Source organism: Carcharhinus amblyrhynchos, chromosome 19 (genome assembly GCF_965287045.1).
Source record: "Carcharhinus amblyrhynchos chromosome 19, sCarAmb.v2.hapA, whole genome shotgun sequence".
NCBI lineage: Eukaryota > Metazoa > Chordata > Chondrichthyes > Carcharhiniformes > Carcharhinidae > Carcharhinus > Carcharhinus amblyrhynchos.
Window position 1 is genome coordinate 50,984,545 of NC_137342.1, and position 24,858 is coordinate 51,009,402.

Here is a 24,858-nt window from a genome sequence, read left to right on the forward strand (position 1 = left end):
AAACAGTGACCCAAGCTGGGAATCGAACCCAGGTCCCTGGAGCTGTGAAGCAGCAGTGCTAACCACTGTGCTACTGAGCGAAGACTCTAAATTGTGATGTGGATGCATTTAGTGTTGAAACTCTCAGAATCTTCATCTTCTTTCATAGAATCTCAACAATGCAGAAGAGGCCATTTGGTCCATTTGAATCTGCATTGATTCTCCAACACAGCACCTCACCCAGACCCATCCCCTGCCTCATTCCCTTAACTTCACTTCTTGGGACACCGAGGGATAATTTAGCATGGCCAATCCACTTAACCCACACAACTTTGGACTGTGGAAGGAAACCAGAGCACCCGGAGGAAACCCACGCAGACATGGGGAGAATGCACAAACTCCCCACAGACAGTGACCCAAGCTGGGAATTGAACCTGGGTCACTAGCGCTGTGAGGCAGCAGTGCTAGTCTCTGTGCCACCATACAATGTTTTGTCGATCAAAGAGAATGTAACCTGGATGAGAGTGACGTTTGAAGCAGTGTATCTGGGTACAGTGGTTAAGTACAGTACTGGTAACAAAGTGCAGAAGAGCATAATGATATGTGTATGAATGAGAAACTGAATTACTTTGTGTATGTCACATTATTTCTCTCATTTAATTTTCACATAGCGTGTAAACAGTGCCCAGCAGGAACTGAACCCATGTTGGGTTTTGAATATAAATGGTGGAACACTTTACCTGCTAACATGAAGACTTCATGTTTCAATGTTGGAAATTCAAAGTGTGATGGAATGAATGGTAAGCTTTTTCAAGGATGCATTTTCCTTGTTTGTGTTTTCTGAGGCTCTGGTTGTGAATCCACCCTGAACTAAGAGGATAAGAGTGGACATTTGATTTCTGTGAATGCCAGTTTTTATAAATGCTGCAGACAAAAAAAAAAATTGAAAACTGCAAAGACAAATACTTGAATGATTGCTAGAATTCTAAAAAAGGCATTGTTTGTTTTAGTGTAAACTAGTCCTGTTTGCTATATGTCTGTAAGTTGTCTGACTGTGTCAAGTGAAGTAACTCACTGTGGACTGAAAGGACCATATTAAAATGGAGTTGATGTTATGATGGTATGAATCCAAATCCATTTATAAAGCTGATATAATAACATTTAGTTCACATTTAATATGGATTATATTGGCTGTGGTCTATGGATGCTGCTGTGATTAAAGTTGTCGGGTTTCTAAAATGATGTTTTTGCGCATTGATTTATGCTGGTGCTTGAGAATTGGATATAACGTTTCCTTTTGTTATCAAAAATCAACATTAACCTCTTCCAAATCTGCTATCTCACGGTTACATGCAGAGTGGAACTTCAGTTGTTCTGTCAGAACAGTGCATTGCGATTCTAAGAGGAGTGTGTGCACTGTACAAATTTTTCCACTATCTTCATCAGTAAACATCCTGGAATGAGATTGTCCAATCTTGCTCAATTATGGCTAGTTTTGTTCTGGGCTGAGAATTCCCGACATATTACAATATTTTAAGATGCTTAAGTGGATTGACGAAGGAGATGTTTTAAATGAATTTTCAGAATATTTGACCAAACTACAAGAAGGTATTAATCGACCCACTATCAGCCTGCTAAAGCGATGTGAAATCAAGTATTTTGTGAAGAACGAGAATTAGGTTGCTAAGAAATAATTTCTTCTTCTTTTTGTTTGCAGGGTGGGAAGTGGCAGGTGACCACGTTCACAGCGCAGTTGGAGGTTCTGACAATGATTATCTCATATTAAATCTGCACATTCCCAGTTTTAGGTTTGGCACATACTGAAATAATTCAAAAGTGGTTTGGAAATCTTGCTCTAAATTAGCTGGAAATTTTTAACACAGTCTCTGCTCTTGTGTTTAGCCCACCAGTTTCATCGTCACGATCTATGGGTATGGAAGTAGGGAGGATCAGCTTTGTCTTTGAGACTCAGTGCACTGGAAGCTGCGAGTTATACTTCATGGTGGTAAGTGCATTGAATCATAAAATCCCACTGTCCTATGTTCTATCACACCGAGACTGGCTCACTGCTTGAGTTATCCACTTTCCTTTGATTTTTTTTTTACAAAAAATTATCCATTCTTCTTTCTGCTGCCCCAAGTTCTGCTTCCACCTACTGTTTCTCGCAGCTTATTCAATATCCTAATGGCCACCTTCACAAAAAAAATTTCTCCTACCATCACCCCTTGTTTACGTCCAGCCCATGTCCGCTGGGTTACAGGATCAATTTAGACAGAGCAAGCAGTCTTTTAAGAGCGCTCGGTGCTGGGAAATCCATTTTCCAATGTTTGGGAATTCACTGATGTTGTGCTGAGTTCCAGGGACTGCATGGTGAACTCACCTTGAATGACTATTTGAGTTAAACACCAGGCACTGCAAGTCTATGCAGACTCTCAGGAGCATCAGTTTTGGTATCCCTCCATCCAACAGCATTATTCACAGAAAAAATTCTCATGGATTTTTGTTCTTTTTGTTCCATATAGATTTATATGGTGTCCACGTGACAAAATGCCCACTTGTGAGATCATGGCCACTAGTTTAAAAGTCTAACTTAAAGTCTCATTTTAGTTAGCATTCATGAATTTGGCAGTGCCAAACACACTTACTGGTACTGTCCAGGGCGACATGTCATCTTAGTGGGGTGGCATGGCAGTGGTTAGCACTGCAGTCTTAGTGCCAGGGACCCGGGTTCGATTCTTGGATTGGGTCACCGTCTGTGCGGAGCCTGCACATTCTCCCCGTGTCAGCGTGGGTTTCCTCCGGGTGCTCTGGTTTCCTCCCAGTCTGAAAGACGTGCTGGTTAGGTGCGTTGGCCGTGTTAAATTTTTCTTCAGTGTGCCTGAACAGGTGCCGGAGTGTGGCGACTAGGGGATTTTCACAGTGACTTCATTGCAGGGTTAATATAAGCCTACTTGTGACATTAATAAATAAACTTAGACTAAAACAATTCCTGGATGTTCACTGCTCTTGAATCTTTTGTTTAATTATTTTGGCACTTAGTGTTGTAATTAAAGAGTTGATTAAGTCAAGAGATATCGCAGCTAAGTATGAAATATGGGGAACTTATATTTTACAGGAGTATATCTAAACTAGTGGTTGCTCTCTGAGGCTGAGGTGTTTCGGTACAAAACCTCAGCTTCCACGAGACCTTGCTGCTTTTTGGTTTCATTGGAGTGGTGGATAATGAAAGTGGAATGGATAGATTTCCTGCTTCAGTACCTGCTGATAGAGATAGCAGAGCCAGTCGGGGAATCAACCACAACTGTGAGCTGAGAGTTATTTCAAAAAGCTGCAAACTTCCTCCCCAATGAGGGTGGGTTGGCGCAGGGCATCTGGACCCCATGCTGATGTTGTTTCTTGGGGTGCCGTTTGTCCCCCAGCCCACATTATTCAGCCCTATGTTTGCAGGGGGAGAAGAACAAACTTGTATATAATGAATTAATTAATTTGGGTGGTTTTCCCAATTGCTTAGAGAAGAGTCTATTCTACAAAGTGTTAGTCATCTTGGCAAATTTATTACAGCAATGACAAGTGGGTTTCCTCCGGGTCCCACGGTCTAAAGATGTGCAGATTAAGTGAATTGGCCATGCTAAATTGTCCCTTAGTGCCAGGGGGACTAGCTAGGGTAAATGCATGAAGTAATGGAGATAGGGCCTGGGTGGGATTGTGGTTGGTGTGGACTTGATGGGCCAAATGGCTTCCTTCTGTTCTGTAGAATTCAATGATTCTAAGTCACATTATTAACATGGAGATGTGGGATAACAATCAATCAGATGCCACTTTGAATTTTCAGGACATCAATAGGAAGTCCACTAGTGTGGTGGAATCCTGGGAAGGTACCAAGGAGCGACAGTCTTATACTCACATCATAACAAAGAACGCAGCTGTTACCTACACCTGGGCTTTCCAACGATCCAGTTCTCCCCAAGAGGTAAGTTAATATTGTCGTCCTCAATGCTTTTCCTCAAATCAAAGAGATTTTAAGTTGAGCACTGAAGAAATGAATGTGCATTTTAATTTGTCAAATTAATGTTCCAGGTCCGAAAGTATATGAATGATAATGTAAAGATCTATTCCATCACTGTAAGCAATGCGGCGAATGGTGTGGCCTCACAGTGCCGTCCTTGTGCGCTGGGCACTGATCAGAGAAGTTCATCCTGTGTGCCTTGTCCGCCTGGACACTACATTGATAAAACCACAAATAAGTGCAAGGACTGTCCCCCTAACACCTACCTCTCTGCTCACCATGCTTATGGTGTAGAGGCTTGCCTTTCTTGTGGACCTGCCAGCAAAAGTAATAAGGTCTGTATGTGTTTAACTGAAACATTGTCTTGGAGAGTGAGCAAGTAATGTTGATGGTGTAAGAATATTGTTTAGATTACTGCCTTGTGATCCTGCTGCTGTGTTGGACAGAGATAATCACTCCATCCGGCTGTCTCAGCTACACATTACCTGGTTTTACTCCACTTGAAGCCTGCAGTGACTCTTCCTTCTGCTGCTGTAAGTCACCTCAGATGAACCAAGGCTCCATCTCTGCTCCCTTTTAATATGAACCCTTTACCAGACATCATTGGTTATTACCTTGTATCGCTCCACTGCCATTGAAATTAGAATGGCTACAAGCTGCAGGGATGTTAGAATTATTCTGAAATAGTAGACATGCCACCTCACGGGGGTGGCACGGTGGCACAGTGGTTAGCACTGCTGCCTCGCAGCGCCAGGGATGGGGTTTGATTCTGGTCTGGGGTGACTGCGTGGAGTTTGCGTGTTCTCCCCATAGCTGCGTGGGTTTCCTCCGGGTGCTCTGGTTTCCTCCCACACCCCCCAAGGTGTGCCTGTTAGGGGAATTGGCCATGCTAAATGCATGGAGATACAGGCTTGGGGCCTGGTTGGTTTATCCTGACGGGATGAGTCAGAAGATTGTGGGTTCAAGACCCACCCTGGGGGTCAGTCAGTACTGAGGGAGTGCCATCTTTCAGGCCAGAGCTTAATCAAAGGCCCCATTCGCCCTCTCGCCGGGACCTTTTCAGATCTCATGGTATTATTTGGAAGAAGAGCGGGGGAATTTTGCTGTGTGGTGTCCTGGCCAATATTCATCCCTCAATCAACATCATTGTAAGCGGATGATCTTGTCATTGCCACACTGCTTGTGGGAGCTTGCTGTGTACACCTTGGCTTTGCCCACCTTACAGCAGTCCCACACCCCCGCTGAACATCTATTTAATTGGCTGGAAAGTGTTTTGGGATATCACAGGAACAAATGGGAGCAGGAGTTGAGCACACGGCCTATCGAGCTGACTCCGCTCTTCAATACGATTGTGGCTGACCTTGGGTTTCAACGCCACGTCCATCACCAGATCCCTCGATCTTTGAGGGATCAAAATTCTCTTTCTGTTCTAGCCTTTAACCGATGATGGAGCTTCCCTTTACAACCCTTTAAGTGAAGTAATCTCCGGAAAGGTGGGGTAGGAATGTCAGTCTTCCATTTACTGACAGTATTAATGTGACGGTTTGTTGTAATTTAATTGCTTGCACCCCTCTTTTTAAACAGGATCACTCGATCTGTTTCAGTGACTGCTCTTTCTCACACACCCTGGAGAATCGGACTTTAGCTTTTGAATTCAGCAGTCTTGGTGCTGTCACGTCCCTAATGAATGGACCAAGCTTCACTTCCAGAGGGACAAAGTATTTTCACTTCTTTAATATTAGCTTATGTGGGAATGAGGTAAGTTTTTTTTCTCTCTCTGAAAGCTTCAATTCTAATCTGTAACGATGCAAATTTGCTGAAATATGTAGTCAGGTTTGAAGAACAAAATGTGTAACATTAACAGGGGCGATTCTCCCATCCCGCTGCACTTGCAGCACAATGGGTCAGGAGACTTTAGTGGAGGGTGTTTCGTGGGGTCCCCACTGGGCAACACAGTCTTCACACATCTCTGGTTGAGCAACAGAGGGAGGGAGACCAGTGATCGGAGCTGCAAGGGGGAGGATTGGGGCTGTCAGTGGAGGAGGAATCACAGGGGGGATGGGGATCGAGGCTGGCTGGCGGGGGGGGGCAGCGGGGAGATCGAGGCTGGCTGGCAGCGGGGGGCAGCGACCAGGAGGCCGGCAGTGAGTGTTACTGCACACGCGCCGATCTCAGCGCTGACAGACACATGCACAGTGGCCCCCTCAGCGCTACGCTGCTGGCCTCTCCACCTGGAATAGGCCCCATCCGTTGAATTTTTAACACAAATCGCACGAGGACACTCCGCAGTATAAAGAGTTTGGGAGATTCATTTTGAAACTCCCGCTGAAAAACACAGGGTGATTTTCTTCCAGCTTTTGTACAAATTTGACATTGATTTAGAAGAATCGCCTCCAGTATCTTCATTACAAATGTGAATGAGTCGTTAATAACTTGTACTCTACCTTTAGCATCCAATGTGAATCCTTATTAAATAACAGTGAGTGTATCTGCTTCTCTATTCTGTATTATAATCAGTTTCATACTGAACTGTCCAAAGGAATTGGAATCGGCCACTGATGAAATTAAATTTTCATTAATAACAAAGGAGTATCACTTTGTAGATAAAGTGCAGCTTAAGTTTTGTGGGACTACTTCCTGATTTTGATTTTTGGAAGATTGCTAGGAAGTCCAGAGGACCAGAGGGATCATGTCCAACAAGTCCTGAAGGCAGCGGGATGGGTAGATAAGGTGGCTACGCAGGCGTATTAGATACTTGCCTTTATTAATGCCCTGCTCTTATACTGTATGCCTCACTTATGATGGAGCAGTATAAAACACTCATCAGGCCACAGCTAGAATACTGTGTGCAGTTCTGGTCACCGTGCTACAGGAACGATGAGATTGAATGAGAAAGAGTGCAGAGGAGATTCACCAGGATGCTGCCAGGGCTGGAGCGTTTCAGCTACGGAGGAAGGCTGGTTAGATTCCTTTTCAGAGCAGAGAAGACTGCAGGGCGACCTCATTGAGGCATATAAAATTATGAGATACAGAGGGTAATTAGGAAGAAACTTTTCCTCATGGTAGAGGGATCACAGATTTCAGGGGCAGGAGATTTAGAGAGGATTTGAGGAAAAACCTTTTCACCCAGAGGGTGATGGGAATCTGAAACTCACTGCCTGAAAGAGTGGTAGAGGTGGGAAATCTTACAACGTTGATAAAGCATTTAGCTGAGCACTTGAAATGCTATAGCGTACAAGGCTATAGACCAAGTATTGGAAAATGGGGTTAGAATAGATGGCTGCCGAAGGCAGGATGGACCGAAGGGCCTGTTTCTGTGCTGTAAAACGCTTTGACCCTATGACTGTAAGGTGCAGAGTTTGGGGGAGATTGCAATGTACAAATATAAGTTCTGTCCTCCAGAAAATATAGGGCTCAAACCAGCCTAAAGGCCATTTCCATCCTAAATGTTGTTAAATCAGTTGAATGTCACAGTATCAATTAAAATATAGTTTTACTTTTTGTTTCATGTTCAGAGTAATTATTTCTCAATGGGTGCTCAGATTAGAAATGTCATGCTTTCTCTGGAACAGCCAGTCAGAATGTTATCATTTGCAGACCTTCAAGGGAGTCTATCTGCTTTTGAAACTAATATTCACTTGCAGAGGCCCCATAACATTATTCTTCTTTTGACCTTGACTGGAGGGTGAGCAAAACCAGATTTTTCCATAACAAATACCAAAGGCGAGATATGGGGATATGCTATGCAAATGAAGGATCAGCAGAATTCAATTTTTCATCGAATAAGGACGAAAGCCAGGACTTAAGCCATAACTGCTAAGTTTTTCTGTAACGTCAGAACCACCCCAGTAGTTTTGATGTGAGGAGGGGGTGGTTCTTGTGCACAAGTCATTAAAGGCCTCGCATTGGATGCTTGGTGTCCACCGTTGTTTATACAAAAGTTGACAAAGAGTGTCTAAAGTGGCTGGTACCCAGCATCTCTGATAAATGTAGATGTGGTCTTTCTTGATTTTCAGAAGGCGTTTGACAAGGTACCTCACAGGAGGTTATTGCAGAAGGTCAGGGGACATGGAGTTGAGGGTAGTGTTAGCATGGATAGAGGATTGGTTGTCAAATAGGAGGCAGAGAGTGGGGATCAACGGGTGCTATTCGGATTGGCGGATGGTGACTAGTGGAGTGCCCCAGGGGTCGGTGCTGGGGCCTCAGCTATTTACCATTTATATAGATGATCTGGAGGAGGGAACTGAGTGTAGGGTGTCGAAATTTGCTGATGACACCAAGATTGGTGGAACGGCAAATTGTGCGGAGGGTGTGGAGAGTCTGCAGAAGGATCTAGATAGGCTGGGCGAATGGGCCAGGAAATGGCAAATGGAATTTAATGTTGGCAAGTGCAAGGTGGTCCACTTTGGTAGGAATAATGGTAGGAAGGATTATTACTTACGTGGGGAAAAACTGCAGCAGGCGGCGGTGCAGAGGGACCTCGGGGTCCTTGTGCATGAGTCGCAAAAACCCAGCTTGCAGGTGCAGCAGGTGGTCAGGAAGGCGAATGGGATGCTGGCCTTCATAGCGAGGGGGATTGAATATAAAAGTAGGGAGGTCTTGCTGCAGCTGTATAGGGCATTGGTGAGGCCACAGCTGGAGTAGTGTGTGCAGTTTTGGGCGCCGTACTTACGCAAGGATATTTTGGCCTTGGAGGGAGTGCAGAGGAGGTTTACTAGGCTGATGCCGGAGTTGAGGGGGTTGAGCTATGAGGAGAGGCTGAATAAACTAGGCTTGTACTCGTTAGAGTTTAGAAGAATGAGGGGAGATCTCATTGAGACATATAAGATGATGAATGGGATGGATAGGATAGAGGTGGAGAGACTCTTCCCGCTCAGAAAGGATAGTAGGACTAGGGGGCACAGCCTCAAGACAAAGGGGGGCGGTTTAGAACGGAGTTGAGGAGGAACTGCTTCACTCAAAGGGTGGTGAATCTCTGGAATTCTCTGCCCGTTGAAGTGGTGGAGGCTGCCTCGCTAAATATTTTTAAGAAGCGGGTTGATAGGTTTTTGATAAGAGAGGGGATTAAGGGTTATGGGGAGAGGGCAGGAATGTGGAACTGAGACACGACAGATCAGCCATGATCTTATTGAATGGCGGGGCAGGCTCGAGGGGCTAGATGGCCTACTCCTGCTCCTATTTCTTATGTTCTTATGTTCTTAAATGGCAAATATGTATATCAATGAAAGATGTGACAAATTGCTTGTTCCAGATGTGCTGTAACTGACAATAACTGCTAAGTTTTTCTGTAACGTCAGAACCACCCCAGTAATTTTGATGTGAGGAGGGGGTGGTTCTTGTGCACAAGTCATTAAAGGCCTCGCATTGGATGCTTGGTGTCCACCGTTGTTTATACAAAAGTTGACAAAGAGTGTCTAAAGTGGCTGGTACCCAGCATCTCTGATAAATGAACGAGGAAATCCCTGAATTTTCGAATGTTGTTTAAAGTAATTAGTTTTAAATTAAAAGTTCTGTGTTAATCCCTGAACTTTTTGAATTCATTTGTCTCCTTTCAGGGAAAGAAAATGGCTGTTTGCTCGGACAATGTATCTGATGTGACTGTGCAAGATATGCAGCACGGACCAAGTGACTTCAGCAATTCTATTGCTTCGTTTCTCTGTCAATCAACTATCATTCCTTCAGATGGGAGGAGTTTTCGGACTGCACTGTCATCTCAGTCCATTAGCCTGGCTGATACCTTTCTAGGTCAGTCCAGTTGAGTCATTTTGGGAAGCTGCTTCAACTGAATTTTAGAAAGTGCTGCATTTTAATTTAACATAGCAAGTAATCGGTATGTGACAGAAGGAATACTGACACCTGGTGCATAATTCTCTAATCTGGGGCTACGTTTCGTTGTGGGGACAGAGTGGGAGGGGGGTGCAGACAGAAAGTATTCCTCGCAGTGGAGGTTGATGGGAAATCATGCTATATGTTCCTTGGTGAAATTAATGAGGTATCTGGGGGTTTTGTGGCATCCTTCATGGTGATTGGACTTGATGGTGTGTGGCCTGCTGTCCTATCTGGGTGCCATATTGAAAGGCATCCAACATCACAGGTCCAGTCCAAAAGAAAGGAAATGGATCTCCAAGAACACACTGGGACCGATTTTTACCATTGCATTGCACCTTTCCCGGGTGCTGAAACTCGGTAAAGTTGGGTGCAAGGTGAGTAGGCTGATCCACGCCTGCCTCTGTGCCACTGCCCATTTACCAAGGCCCAAAAATGGCCACGATTGGGATTGTGCCTGAAATGGACTTAATGGGCTGCACACCCAACCTTACTGGCACTTCCCCCTTTACCACCGGGTTCACCCATCCACAATCGGCGAGAAATGGACATGCTCCGCAAAAGTCCGATTCGGGCGCTCCATCAGTAACAGCTAGTGAGGAGGTCAGTGCCGAGCTTCTGACAGCTCTCTGCTTGAGATTGGGGAGGTCCGCTGCCACTCTGCCTGTGATCGGTGGGTGGGAAGGGGAGTTCACTGCCACTCTGCCTGTCATCAGTGCGGCGGGGGGGAGGGAGGGACCTGTGATTGATCGGGGAGGGGGGGGTGGTGGAGGGAGGGACCCGCGATTGATCGGGGAGGGGGGGAGGGAGGGACCCGCAATTGATCTGGGGGGAGGAGGGGGTCAGTAATGTTGTGGGGGTGGGGCAATATCTGTGGGGGCCAAGAGGGGGCATTATCCAGCCCTGGAGCAATGTGGCAGGGGAGCCACATTCTATTATTTTTTCTGCACATGCGCAGTTGGAAGCCTCGATTGGAACTGCAGAATTTCGGGTGCGTTAAGCCCCACCCATACACTTCCGCAGTGACATTTGGACTCGCTGATATTTTTGCAGGCTGGGTGAGAATGGGGGCGCCTCCAGAACGGGTCTAAAAGTCGGATCTAAAATACTTCCAGTTCTGAGTCTGCCCAGCACTTAGAATCAAAATGGTAAAATAGGGCCCACCGAGTCTGGAATATGGAGCTCCTTCCTGACACTGAATCAGGGAGCTCCCCCCACCCATAGCTCTGATGTTTCAGGCTCACCTTCCGCACGTCAGCACTGGTACAGCAATCCCATCTCACTTCCTCCTGAACATCAGATCCCTTTCCACCCCACCCCCCACCCACGTAGCCTTCACCGACACCCCCCAAATGGCTATCATCAGCTTCACCATCAGTCATGTCCGCTCCCACCCACCAGCACAGATAAATGAATCGTCCCTCCCACCGGGTCTGCCTCTGGCAGTTCCAACCCGTTCTCTTCCTGTTGGGGAACACTTCAGCCGTCATGGACATTCGGCCTCTGATCTTCGGGTAAACGTTCTCCGAGGTGGCCTTCACAACACACGATAATGCAGAGTCGCTGAGCAGAGACTGATAGCCAAGTTCCGCACACATGAGGACAGCCTCAGCTGGGATCTTGGGTTCATGTCACACTATCTGTAACCCCCATGACTTGCCTGAGCTTGTAAAATCACACTAACTGTCCAGATTGGAGACAGTACACTTCTCTTTAACCTGTGCTTACCCTCTCTCCACTCACATTGTCTGTACCTCTAAGACTTGATTAGCTGTAAAGACTCACATTCCAATCATTATTCATATAAATTGAGTTTGTGTCTTTGTGCCCTGTTTGCGATCAGAACTCCCAGCTACCTGATGAAGGGACAGCCTGTTCCGAAAGCTTGTGGCATTTGCTACAAATAAACCTGTTGGACTTTAAGCTGGTGTTGTGAGATTTCTTTCTGTTTTTACCCCAGTCCAACACTGACATCTCCACATCAGCTCCAACCTGTCATGATGTGGAGCCAGGGGTCATTGCCAGGCCACCTCCATATCGTGTCCCTCTCCCCCAGGGGCTGTACTCTCTCTTTCGGATATAATGAATCTTCTGAAGGAAATGGTTAACCTGGGACAACCATTTCCTAATCCCATGTTTCACTGTGAGTTTGCAGTTGCTGAAAGTTGCAGTCTTGATTTATTCTTCAGTATTTTGAGTGCTGATAGACTTGCCATTGGTTTTACTGTGGCTTAATCTTGTGGAACAGATGGGTGGTATTCTACCTCTGAGCTAGAGCCCGGGTTTGAGTCCTCATCCCCAGGAATCGATGGCCATGGAAGCTGCATTCACAATGTGGCCAAGTCGGTTTGTAAATCCTTCCGATATAGGGAGAGTTTCCTGGTCAGATACTGCACAACAGCCTCCCCACTGTGGAAAAACCTCCACGTACAAGCCCTTGCCACAGATTGTCCTCCATGGCAAGTGTCCTGTTTTGTGTGAGACAAGACAGTTTTACTTGATGTTTCTTCATACTTAATTATTTTATTCTGAAATGCATTTTCTTTTGCCAGGAGCAACAGTTGACACATCTGTGCAGAATATCACTGCAAAACCAGAAAAATTCCCTCCTCCTACAAACCACATTCCTGACATACATTTCTTCTACATGTAAGTCGAGTGTGTGAGGTTGAAACTGTTTATTCCATGTGGTTTGATAGTGTTTGGGTTAGGGTTCTGGAATGCAATCAGTGTCTGATTTTCTACATGGTCTCCTCCAGTTTGCCAGTAACAACACAATGCTTCCCAATGTGGAGAGGAAGAGTAATAAGATTGCTCACTCCCTGTATTGTTTCATTGCTGCTTTTGGATGTTTATTGAAATGGTCTTGGGAGGAGTTCATTGTAAGGAACATAAACAGGTGGCACAGTGACACAGTGGTCAGCACTGCTGCCTCTCAGTGCCAGGGACTTGGGTTCAATTCTTGGTTTGGGTCACTGTCTGTGTGGGGTTTGCATGTTCTCCCCATGTCTGCATGCGTTTCCTCCCACAGTCCAAAGATGTGTGGGTTAGGTGGAATGGCCATGCTAAATTGCCCTTTAGTGTCATGGAGACTAGATAGGGTAAATGCATGGAGTTATGGGGATAGGGCTTGGGTGGAATTGTGGTCAGTGCAGACTCGATGGGCAGAATGGCCTCCTTCTGCACTGTAGGATTCTATGACAAAGAAGAGCATTTATGTTAAACATAATGCAATGAGGGTTATCCCAGTGACTATATTTTGGTGTGTTTTGGTAAAATTTGCTATGTAACTAGGCGGGGCAGTGCGATTACAGCCAAACTGAGAATTTTTTCATCTGCCAATGATCAAAAACTCCAAACTCAGCCCATCCACTAGACATCAATTCACGTGATTTTCTGACTGAAATATGAGCCTTCGTCCCAGTCTATGACAGTACTGTTCTCTGCAGAGTGAGAACCCTTTCTAGGGTAAAGTTTCCAATCAGTGTGAAGCTGGTGAATTGTTTTGTGTGGTGCTCTTTGTGCCAACTCTGAACCTGGTTAAGACTAGGGTTCAATCATTTAGGATAAGATTTTGAATTGACTTTTGAAAGCTTTTGTCATCCCATTTATTACCACAGGTCAACATTGTCAACAGCATCATGTGAAAATGGACGTGGAACAGTTATAACACTGAGATGTAATCCAGGAAAGGCTGGCCAGGGAGAAATTTTTGTGCCAAGGTATTCATTGTAATTGCTGACAGCTGCATATATTTAATGATACGGTGTGTAATAATACCACAAAACACTTAATAACGAGAACATTTCTAAGCATCAGTTTGCTCACCTGCAACTGTTGCTATATAATAATGAAAATTCCAAGCACTAACTCTCTCACGCTGCCTGTGTCTCTGCATGTCCCTCTCACTGTCTCTCTCAACTTCCTCTTGCCATCTTTCCCAATTCCCTACCTTCCTATGTGTCCCTCCCCCTGTATTGCTTGTTCCCTTGTGTGTTTCTCACTTAATCCCTGTTGGTTTTAAAACTGGACAAGAAGATCCCAGAATAGAACCCCAAGACCCCGAGCCAAACAACCTTAATTTTTTATATTTTTAAAATGAAAACATGAAGGAATAGATCACGGGATCACAACTTAGTTGTGAAGAAAAAAATATTAAACGCGAAAAGTTTAGTTATGATACAACATTCCTTTACTCCACCATTAGCGTCACAAATATACACAGATTTTAAGGTTTACAGGGTATACCTTAGGCTATGATGTGTCTCAGTTGTACACAGTCTCCGTTTCGAGCACGGAGGCTAACTGGTCAGACACACTCCACTCCGGCCCTGAGTGAGTTTCTCTGTAGTTCTCCTCAAAATCTCCCCAGATAATTTTATACCATGAGCCATTTTTGTCTCCATTTTACTTTCAAATCTTCTTGTAAACAATGCTTTCCCTCAGCTGCTTCCATCAACCGTTCACTTACAGGTTTTACACTTCTCCCTTCAGGATTCCTTTTGTCTGGACTATTCTATAAATTCTTCACAATTGCTTTAACTATTGATTCCTTGACTGGATTAAGATAGCTCCAAATTTTTGATTTACCTTTTGAAGTCTGCTTTTCTACTTTAAATCTGGTTACTGCAGTTGCCCCTTCAACTCTGAACACTTGATCAGCTTTTTCCTTAAGTTCTCCTGAAGACTATCAAGCTCAGCTTCTTGATTTCTGTTCCTTTAACCAGTTTTCCTAAGACGTTCTTTATACCCAAGTCCCTGGTTGTCTGGGCTATTTCTGGCTCTTTGGGAAGTCTGTCTTTTTGTACCCCCTTGTCCTGCCCACCTTTTGTTCTGGCAGAGCTGAGATGGTCACTCCCTGATTTCTTATCTGCAACTGCAACCTATCCAGTTAAAAACCAAACTCAAAAGCCTTCCTACCTTAAAGATGTCCCCAGTTGCTAAGCAACCACTTTATGCATCTGCTAGCTTTTGTGTGTGTGTGTGTGTGTGTGTGTGTGTGTGTGTGTGTGTGTGTGTGTGTGTGTTTTTTGCTGGAATGTGAGCATAGTGTGCAGAGGATGCTGAAAGTCTGCAAAGGGATATAGATAGTGTAAGTGAGTGGACAAGGGTCTGGCAGATGGAGTGCAATGTTGGTAAATGTGAGGTCATCCATTCTGGTAGGAATAACAGTAAAACTGACTATTATTTAAATGGTAAAAAAATTGCTGCAGGCAGCTGTGCAGAGGGACCTGGGTGTCCTTGTGCATGAATCACAAAAAGTTGGTTTGCAGGAGCAGCAGGTAATTAAGAAGGCAGATGGAATTTTGTCCTTCGTTGCTAGAGGGATGGAGTTTAAAAACAGTGAGGGTATGTTGCAGCTGTATAAGGTGCTGGTGAGGCCACACCTGGAGTACTGTGTACAGTTTTGTTCTCCTTACTTGAGAAAGGATATACTGGCACTGGAGGGGGTGCAGAGGAGATTCACTAGGTTGATTCCAGAGTTGAGAGGGTTGGCTTATGAGGAGAGACTGAATAGACAGGCTATACTCATTGGAATTCAGAAGAATGATGGGGAGATCTTATAGAAACATATAAAATTATGAAGGGAATAGATAAGATAGAAGCAGGGAGGTTGTTTCCACTGGTGAGTGAAACTAGAACTAGGGGGCATGGCCTCAAAATAAGGGGAAGCAGATTTAGGACTGAGTTGAGGAGGAACTTCTTCACACAGAGGGTTGTGAATCTGTGGAATTTCCTGCCCAGTGAAGCAGTTGAGGCTACCTCATTGAATGTTTTTAAGGCAAGGATAGATAGATTTTTGAACAGTAAAGGAATTAAGGGTTATGGTGAGCGGGCGGGTAAGTGGAGCTGAGTCCACAAAAAGATCAGCCATGATCTTATTGAATGGCGGAGCAGGCTCGAGGGGCCAATGGCCCACTCCTGCTCCTAGTTCTAATGTTCTTATGGAATCATCAGAGACAGAGGATGAAACTTTATCCGGGTTATGTGAGTTTTGCCTGCTACACCTATCCCTATATTCCATGTTCTTTATTCCCCAATAGGCCAATTCCAAAGCTTACATTAGAATCTTTCATTTCTCCTTCTATCTGTTCTGTTTAGACCCTCTGTGATTTTGAACAATTTTGTAAAATTCCCCCTCAGCCTTTTCCTTAGAGAGAACAATCCTGATTTCTCCAATCTGTCCACACAACCGAAACCTCTCATCCTTGGAACCATTCTGACGAATATTTTCTGCGCCCTCTCTAAGGTCTTTACAGCCTTCCTAATGTGCGATGCCCAGAACTGTGCACAGTACTCGGAGGAGCTTTAGCTACTGAAGCTGCTTAAATGTTTGAAAATACCATTCTGATTCTCGCTGATGTATCATTTAATAATTAATGAACAGAAATGCATGAACAAATGAGCAGCTGAAGAGAATAATTCTGCTTTGAATCCTTGCTTTTATTCTACTTGTGAGCAAGAACTGAGAGGTTTAATTCCTTTTTCCCTGACGGTGAATATCGTTTTTGATTAAAGGCTGCTTTACAAGCCTCTGTTCTGTCTTCTGGTGTTTGAGCGTGCAATCCTAAAATCATCTGATAAAATTGATAAGCGTGGAGGTATTTTTGAATTCTGGGATATCATTTACTAACTCTGTGGGAGCTCAGATAAATGCAAATAATGACGTATAAAAATAAGGATGTTCAAATGCACATTTTACAAACTTTCTGAATTGTTAAATGTAGAAGATATTAAATAATGTGGGTATATGGCATTAGGTTACAGATCAGCCATGGTCTCATTGAAAGGTGGCAGTGGACAGGTTTCAGAGGCTAACTGACCTCCTATGTTTCATTTCCAAGTTTAGTTGATCTGTTTTGTCCTTGTCACTGTCAAGGATGTCAATCTGTGAAATGACATAACTACAACACATAGTTTAATCGTTTCAAACAGAGTGACACATTGCTTTGTGGCACCATGTCACAGTGGTTAGCACTGCTGACTCAAAGCAGCAGAGGCCAGATTCATTTCCTCTGGTCTTTGGTTCATTTTGGCAGGTCAAATCGGACGGCAGAATATAATATTAATGGTAGGACGCTTGTCAGTGTGGAAGGTCAGAAGGATCCTGGGGTCTGGGTTCATAGGGCGCTCAAAGCAGCTGCGCAGGTTGAAGTTGTGGTTAAGAAGGCGTATGGTGTACTAGCCTTCGTCAATCGAAGGATTGAGTTTAGGAGTCGGGGGGTAATGTTGCAGCTATATAGGACTCTGGTCAGACCCCACTTGGAGGACTGTGCTCAGTTCTGGTCACCTCATTACAGAGAGGATGTGGAAGCCATAGAAAGGGTACAGAGGAGATTTACAAGGATGTTGCCTGGATTGGGGAGCATGCCTTGTGAAGATAGATTGAGGGAGCTTGGCCTTTTCTCCTTGGAGAGACAAAGGATGAGGGGTGACCTGATAGAGGTGTATAAAATGTTGAGAGGTATTGATCGAGTGGATAGTCAGAGGCTTTTTCCCAGGGCTGAAATGGCTGCTACAAGAGGACACAGGTTTAAGGTGCTGGAGAGTAGGTACAGAGGAGATGTTAGGGGTATGTTTATCACTCAGAGAGTGGTGGGTGCGTGGAATGGGCTGCCAGCAACAGTGGTGGAGGCGGATTCGATAGAGTCTTTTAAGAGATTTTTCGATAAGTACATGGAACTTAGTAAGATAGAGGGTTACAGGTAAGCCTAGTAATCTCTAAGGTAGGGATATGTTTGGCACAACTTTGTGGGCCGAAGGGCCTGTATTGTGCTGTAGTTTTTCAGTTTCTATTTGTGCTAATGTGATTTCTTTTCCTAAAGATCGTGTTTTTCGTTTTATAGATGCTGGGTTTTTATTCATTTGTGGTACACGGGCATCGCTGGCTGGCCAGCATTTATTGCCCAGAGCCTGGTTGTAGAATTTCAGTAAATATGAAAGTTACCGAGTGAGAGTAAAATGCTCCCGGCTTTTCCTTATTGTGGATGTTGCTCTGTATGACTGACGCTTCCTTTTCTAAACCAGTGGCTGTCCAGGTGGCACTTGTGACGGGTGCACGTTCCTCTTTTTGTGGGAGAGCGAGGAGGCCTGCCCACTCTGCACAAATGACGATTACCATGAAATCGAAGGAGCTTGTAAAGGTGGTCTTCAGGTACGCTGTGTGAATCGACTGATTGCAGGTCATTGAGATGAACTGAGTTCCTCTTGGGCATGATTGAATGTTTGCCTGTAATGTCATTCTCAATTATTTTCTGATCATTTTATCTTGTTAGGGTTAACTAAACTGCCCAACTAAAACATTGACTTGCAGCTCAGCTTGGACTCACTGAAACAGAGATTTCTCATAAGTTATGTCTTGAATGGTCTAGATCAGCCGTCACACTCTGCTGCCTGTTTGGGTACATTGAGGGAGAATTTAGCATGGCCAGTGCACCCTAACCAGGATGTCTTTTTGACTGTGGGAGGAAACCAGAGCATCCAGAGGGAACATAGACACAAGGAGAACATGCAGACTCCGCACAGACAGTGACCCAAGCTGGGAATCAAGTCCGGGTCCCCGGCACTGAGAGGCAGCAGTGCTAACCACTGTGCTACTGTGCCATCCATTGAGTCTACACTGACTCTTTGGTGGAATATTTTATTCTCCTGTCCTATCCTTATAACCCCATACATTTATCATAGCTAATCCATATAAATATACATCTTGGGACACTAAGGGGAAATTTATCGTGGCCAATGCACCTAACCTGCACATGTTTGGACTGCGGAAGGAAACTGGAGCACCCGGAGGAAACCCACGCAGGCACGGGGAGAATGTGCAAATTCCATAGAGCCAGTGATCCAAGCTGGGAATCGAACTCGGGTCCCTGACACAGTGAGGCAGCAGTGCTAACCACTCTTGCCACCGTGTTATCTTCCTGTGTTAAATCTTTGTCTGCAACAGGAATGGTATCTTCCTCTCCCTTCAACTCACTGTTAGCAGCTGGACCTTAAGCCACCTACATCCAATCGCTCAGACTGACAACGACAGGGCCTTGGGTATTGGGTAGCCACTAATAAATCCAGTAGGGAAGTGAGGCAAAGCCTCTTTACCCTGAGAGTGGCGAGAATGTGGAACTCACTGCTATAGGGTTCAGTTATAGCTTTGATGTGGTCAAGGGGAAATTAGACAAGATATGAGCAAGAGAGTAGAAGGAATGTTGATGGACTTGGGTGAAGAAAGGGGGGAAGAGACTCATATGGAGCATAAACACTATAGATCCATTGGACTACATGCATGTTGTTTGAGCCCCATTTCAATGTTGTCTTGTGATTGGTGTTGACCGAGCCCTTGGTTCCTCCATCTCCAGATTCTTTAATCACGTTAAAAAGGGGTTTCTGCTCCCCCTGCTGGAAACGCTGAGCAATAACCTCAGTCCCTGCAGCTTCTTTGCTTTGGGGCCCTTTCTTTGTTTAAAGGTATCACGGCTCCTCAGTATGTTTTAATGTACTGATGCAGAAACAGACCCTCTCTCCCCTTCTCTGACCCCTTTCATCCCGAAACCACTCAAGCTATTTGCACCCCAAATGATTGTGGAGGAATTGTCTGCAGGGCAAGTACCCTGAGTGATTACTCATCTCTCGAAGAATTTCCTGATATTTGTCCAAAAGTTAGGATTTAAATATTCTGAGTCTGTGTTTCTCTAGAATCATAGAATCCCTACTGTACAGAAGGAGGCCATTCGATCTATCGAGTCTGTACCGACCACAGTCCCACCTGGGCCCTATTGCCGTAACCCTACACATTTACCCTGCTAATCCCCCTGACACTGGGATCAACTTAGAGTCATAGAGGTTTACAGCATGGAAATAGGCCTTTTTATCATGGCCCAACCTGCACATCCTTGGACTGCGGAAGGAAACTGGAGCACTTGGAGGAAACCCATGCAGACACGGGGAGAATGTGCAAACTTCACATAGACAGTCAGCTGAGGCCAGAATTGACCCCAAGTCCCTGGCGCTGTGAGTGCTAACCACTTTGCCACCATGCCGTCCCCTTCTTGTACTCCTGCTGTTTATTTTAAAGTTATATTTTGGATTAACTATTTACCGCTAAGATTAACGTTGAGAAACCTTTCCTCATTGAAGATTCCGGACTTTCCTCCCTGTATTTTGTATTTACAAAATCATGGCATGAGAGGATGAGCAAAGAATTCTTGATCTCTTTCATCCCGAAAGAGACTTTAGAACATGTCAGCTTCCATTTCTCCAGGTAGTTTTCATCATCGAGGGAAGGACTCACTGCAATCAAAAATTGTGCTCTCCCAGAAAGAGATGAGGGAGTCCCACACGTAACATCTCAGCCTTCACATGTGCAGCATGCAATCTCTGTAAAAATGACCACTGTTTATCCTGATATTAGAGCCAAAAAAGTGTTATAGCACAGAAGGAGGCCATTCGGCCCATCTTGTCCATGGCTGAGGGCACCCAGATGCCCTTTCTAATCCCACCCTCCTGCACCCAGCCCATAACCCTGTAGCTTACATCACTTGAGGTGCAGATCCAGATTATTTCTAAACGAGGTTAGGGTCTCTGCTTCCACCACCAACTCAGGCTGCGAATTCCAGACACCCAGCACCCTATTTATTAATTGCCTATCAATGAGAAAAATGTTGCAGTCTTCTTGTGGATTCTAGGGGCTGGCTGCAATATTACCAAGCACTTTCCTTAGAAATAATTTTTACCTACATAGTTGTTTTTGATGCCCTTGTAGTGCAACCTTTATGAGAATAATCTTCAACCAATTCATTCATTCAAAGATTGAACCAATGGAAGTCTGACCATGAGAAACGGTGTTCCCTTTTATAAATTCCCAGTTGGCAAGGTTGAAATGTAGTTCCTCAGGAATGAGGAAGACTGCCTGTGATAGGGAATCTCTCAACAGTTTTGTCTGTAAAAATGAATAACTTGTTTCTTGTTATAGGAAACTACTTACGTGTGGAAGGAGCCGAAAGTTTGCATGAAAGGAGTGAATCTCCCTGCAAAAAGTATCAGCAATTGTGAGATGATAGATTTTTGGCTGAAAGTGGTTGTGGGGATCGGAGCTTTTACTGCAGTCCTGCTGGTAATCTTAACCTGCTATTTCTGGAAGAAGAACAAGAAGTAAGTTCACACAAAATGTTCAGAGTGTCAATGGAACCTAAAGCAGCAAACTTTAGAAGTCGTTTATATTGAATAGTTAGTTTGTTCCTGGACAAGTGTAATTTATTTAATTAACTTAAGGATGGAAGAGTCAGTGAAGAGTATTCAGCTTGTCCTTTTTATAATAACTTTCAAAACGCACAAGAACACAGGGAGAAAAATACCAGGCACTTCAAGCCATGGCTGATCTATATCGGCCTCAACTCCTTCTCTGTGTCATTTTTCCCATTGCCTTCACTTCTTCGATCTATCAAATATTTATCCAATTCTAATGATCCAGCCTCCACCACCCTTTGGGGCAGAGAGTTCCAAAGTTCCTCTGCAAGAAGAAATTTCTACGCACCTCAGTTTTAAATGACTGGCCCTCTATCTTGTGGCAATGTCCCTTTGTTCAGGACTCTCCCATTAGTGAAATCTGTGGGCAATCTAATGTGTAGGTCTCGTGCTCAATCACAGCACAATATACACGGCATGTAGTAATCCTACTGGTGCAGAATCAATTTGATTGGAATGTGATACAGATAAAAGAAATACAGAATGGGCTGTATGTAGATCCCACAGGATTAGGATGTTGAAACCTCTCACTGGGGGGAAGGTACTTCAAATCTCCCTCTGCAGAATTAATGAAGAACATTTCATAAATTTCATTAATAAAGAAGAGGGGGGCTGAAGGGTGGGTTAGTAAATTTGCTGATGACACCAAGATTGGTGGAGTATTGGATGAGGTGGAGGGCTCTTGCAGGCTGCAAAGAGACATTGATAGGATGCAGAGCTGGGCCGATAAGTGGCAGATGGAGTTTAACCCTGATAAGGACGAGGTGATTCATTTTGGTAGGTCAAACTTGAATGTGGATTACAGGGTCAACATCAGGGTTCTGAGGAATGTGGAGGAACTTGGGGTTCATATCCACAGATTTCTGAAGGTTGCCACTCAAGTGGATAGAGCCGTGAAGAAGGCTTATAGTGTGTTACCGTTTATTAACAGGGGGTTTGAGTTTAAGAGTTGTGGGGTTATGCTGCAACTATACAAGACCTTGGTGAGACCACATTTGGAATATTGTGTTCAGTTCTGGTCACCTCACTATAAGAAGGATGTGGAAGCATTGGAGAGAGTGCAGAGGAGATTTACCAGGATGCTGCCTGGTTTGGAGGGTAGGTCTTATGAGGAAAGGTTGAGGGAGCTGGGGCATTTCTCTTTAGAGTGGAGGAGGATGAGAGGCAACTTAATAGAGGTTTATGAGATGATGACGGGGAAAGATAGAGATGTGCAGAGACTATTTCCTTGCGTGGATGCAGCTGTTACTAGGGGGCATAACTATAAGGTTCATGGTGGGAGATACAGAGGGATGTCTGAGGTAGATTCTTCACTCAGAGAGTGGTTGGGGTGTGGAATGGACTGCCTGCTGTAATAGTGGAGTTGGACACTTTAGGAACTTTCAAGCAGTTATTGGATAGGCACATGGAGCACACAGAATGATAGGGAGTGGGATAGCTTGATCCTGGGTTTGGACAAAGCTCGGCACAACATTGAGGGCTGAAGGGCCTGTACTGTGTTGTAATGTTCTATTCTATGTTCTATTTCAAATATTAAATCTTGAGTCAGAGGGGACTGGTGAATGGTGCAGCAAAGAGGTGATTTGAATAGATGGGTAAAGCTATCTGTGTTAATGGTTTCGGTTTGGGGATGACCCTGTTCTCTGGGATAAATCAGTCGTTGTAAGTGGAGTCTAACTTCAGGATTGGTAGAATGTTCATTCTTACACAGGCAGACTTGAGTGAATACCTGCTTATAAAGAACCTTTTCTTAAGCAAAGACAATTACCAGTAACTATTTTGCTAATAAGTATATCTGCAATACAGTTTCAAATCTAATAACAGTTTCAAATCTAATAACAGCTTCATTGATAAAGACAGAAGCACCATGATTTGAATGATGACGATTACATGGGTTACGTGTCAGCGTCTTGCACTCTCTGCCCCTCGCACTCTCTCTCCCTCTGCCCCTCGCACTCTCTCCCTCTGTCTCTGCCCCTCACACTCTCTCTCTCTGTGCCCCTCGCTCGCTCTCTCTCCCTCTCTCTTTCCCCCACTTTCCACAGTAACTTCATTGCAGTGTTAATGTGAGCCTATTTGTGACACTAATAAGTAAACTTAAACCTGCAAACTACCTCACTTTCCTCCTATAAGACATTGCTAAGAAATAACCTCTTTGACCAAGCTTTTATTCGCCTGACCTAATATCTCCCATCGTGGCCCAGTGTCAAGTTGTGTTTTTATAATACTCTCGTCAAATGCCTTGGGACTCTGTGATGTTAAGGGTGTGATATAAATACAAGCTGTTGACAGGAAACCGCTCATCCCATAACCAAAACATTTGTTTATCTTCTCTGTGTCTCTACCGCCCACATCATTTTCTTAACCTGATCCTTCCAGGCTGGAATACAAATACTCCAGGTTGGTGATGAATGCTAACTCGAGGGAAGTGGAACTGCCTGCAGCTGACAGCTGTGCTATAATGGAAGGAGAAGATAATGAAGATGACATTGTTTATTCCAATAAACCATCTTTACTGGGGAAGCTGAAATCATTAACTTCAAAGGTGAGAAGTGAATGTATTCTTCATCCTGTGATATGTTTATATCGCTGTTACAAATCATCTTTGGTGATCACTCGCTGATGAGTGTGATTGGTTAGCGTTCTCACATGGGATGATGGCATCTGTATCAATGATCTGACATGGCTTTGCACAGGTTGCTGTGGCAGGGTTGTGTGGTGTCACCGTCGCTGTTCTCCTGAAGGCTGGGTAGTTTGTTGCAAACAGTAATCTGTTTGAGGTTGGGTGGTTGTTTGAAGAAAAGTAATGGGATTGTGAGGATGGCCTTGACGAGATGCTTGTCTTCTTTGATGACATGTCTTTGAAGAAGATATCGTAGTTTGTCCGCTCCGGGGAAGTACTGGGTACTCTGTCGACCATGTCTCGTGTTTGTCTTCTGCGGAGGTCAGAAATTAATTGACTATTTAACAAATTTTCCCTCCCCGCCTGTGACCATGCCTGCAGCCACTGGGAACAGAACACTCCATCTATTGTTTCTGTACCTTCAGGTCTGCTTTTATAAAACATATCTCAGAGTTGAAAGTGACTTCATTCATTTGTAAAATGTATTTTTAAGGGGCTAATTATTTAGCAAAAAATTTAATAAAATGTAATTTATTTAGACATTGGTTATTTTGTGAACATGCTCAGATAATAAATAGCATTTAATTTTACATGTTTTACACATGTGGAGTTGAGACCAGCCACAGTGATTAACACTGCTGCCTCACAGCACCAGGGACCTGGGTTCAATTCCTGGCTTGGATCACTGTGTGGAGTGTGCACGTTCTCCCCATGTCTGCGTGGGTTTCCCCCGGGTGCTCCAGTTTCCTCCCACAGTCCAAAGATGTGAGGGTTAGGTGGATTGGCCACGCTAAATTGTCCCTTAGTTTCAGGAGGACGAACTAGGTTAAATGCATGGGGTTACAGGGATAGGGCTAGGGTGGGATTGTGGTCGGTGTACACTCAATGGGCCAAATGGCCTCCTTCTGCACTGTAGGATTCTGTGATTCTATTCAACACAGCAGGGTTGGAGAGTGTGGAGATATTTGTACCACAGTTATGTGAGGATTGGAGGAAGGGGTGAGGGATGAACAGGAGGAGGATTGGCAAATGAAGGTTGGGAATGGGAAAGGATGGAATATTTGAGGAAATCAGAAGTTTTATTTTTGACTAAAGGCAAGCTTTTTCCTCCAATTTGTTGGGAAAAGTTTTAGTTCCCCACTTTGCTGACATCTGCCGTAAGCTAGTCCCAACTAAATCAGCAGAA

General features: G+C 44.5%; 1 protein-coding gene across 1 annotated transcript in view; it reads left to right on the forward strand.

Annotated features, from left to right (window-relative positions):
• The window catches only part of elapor2b (endosome-lysosome associated apoptosis and autophagy regulator family member 2b), a 106,009-nt gene that overhangs the window by 77,535 nt on the left and 3,616 nt on the right, over positions 1–24,858 (forward strand). The window contains exons 10-21 of the mRNA XM_080207774.1: positions 651–779; positions 1,697–1,787; positions 1,882–1,984; positions 3,812–3,949; positions 4,057–4,320; positions 5,570–5,743; positions 9,541–9,730; positions 12,364–12,460; positions 13,432–13,533; positions 17,840–17,966; positions 20,778–20,956; positions 23,429–23,594. Coding sequence (XP_080063900.1) covers positions 651–779; positions 1,697–1,787; positions 1,882–1,984; positions 3,812–3,949; positions 4,057–4,320; positions 5,570–5,743; positions 9,541–9,730; positions 12,364–12,460; positions 13,432–13,533; positions 17,840–17,966; positions 20,778–20,956; positions 23,429–23,594 — 1,760 coding nt within the window. The remainder of the gene's footprint in view (positions 1–650; positions 780–1,696; positions 1,788–1,881; positions 1,985–3,811; positions 3,950–4,056; positions 4,321–5,569; positions 5,744–9,540; positions 9,731–12,363; positions 12,461–13,431; positions 13,534–17,839; positions 17,967–20,777; positions 20,957–23,428; positions 23,595–24,858) is intronic.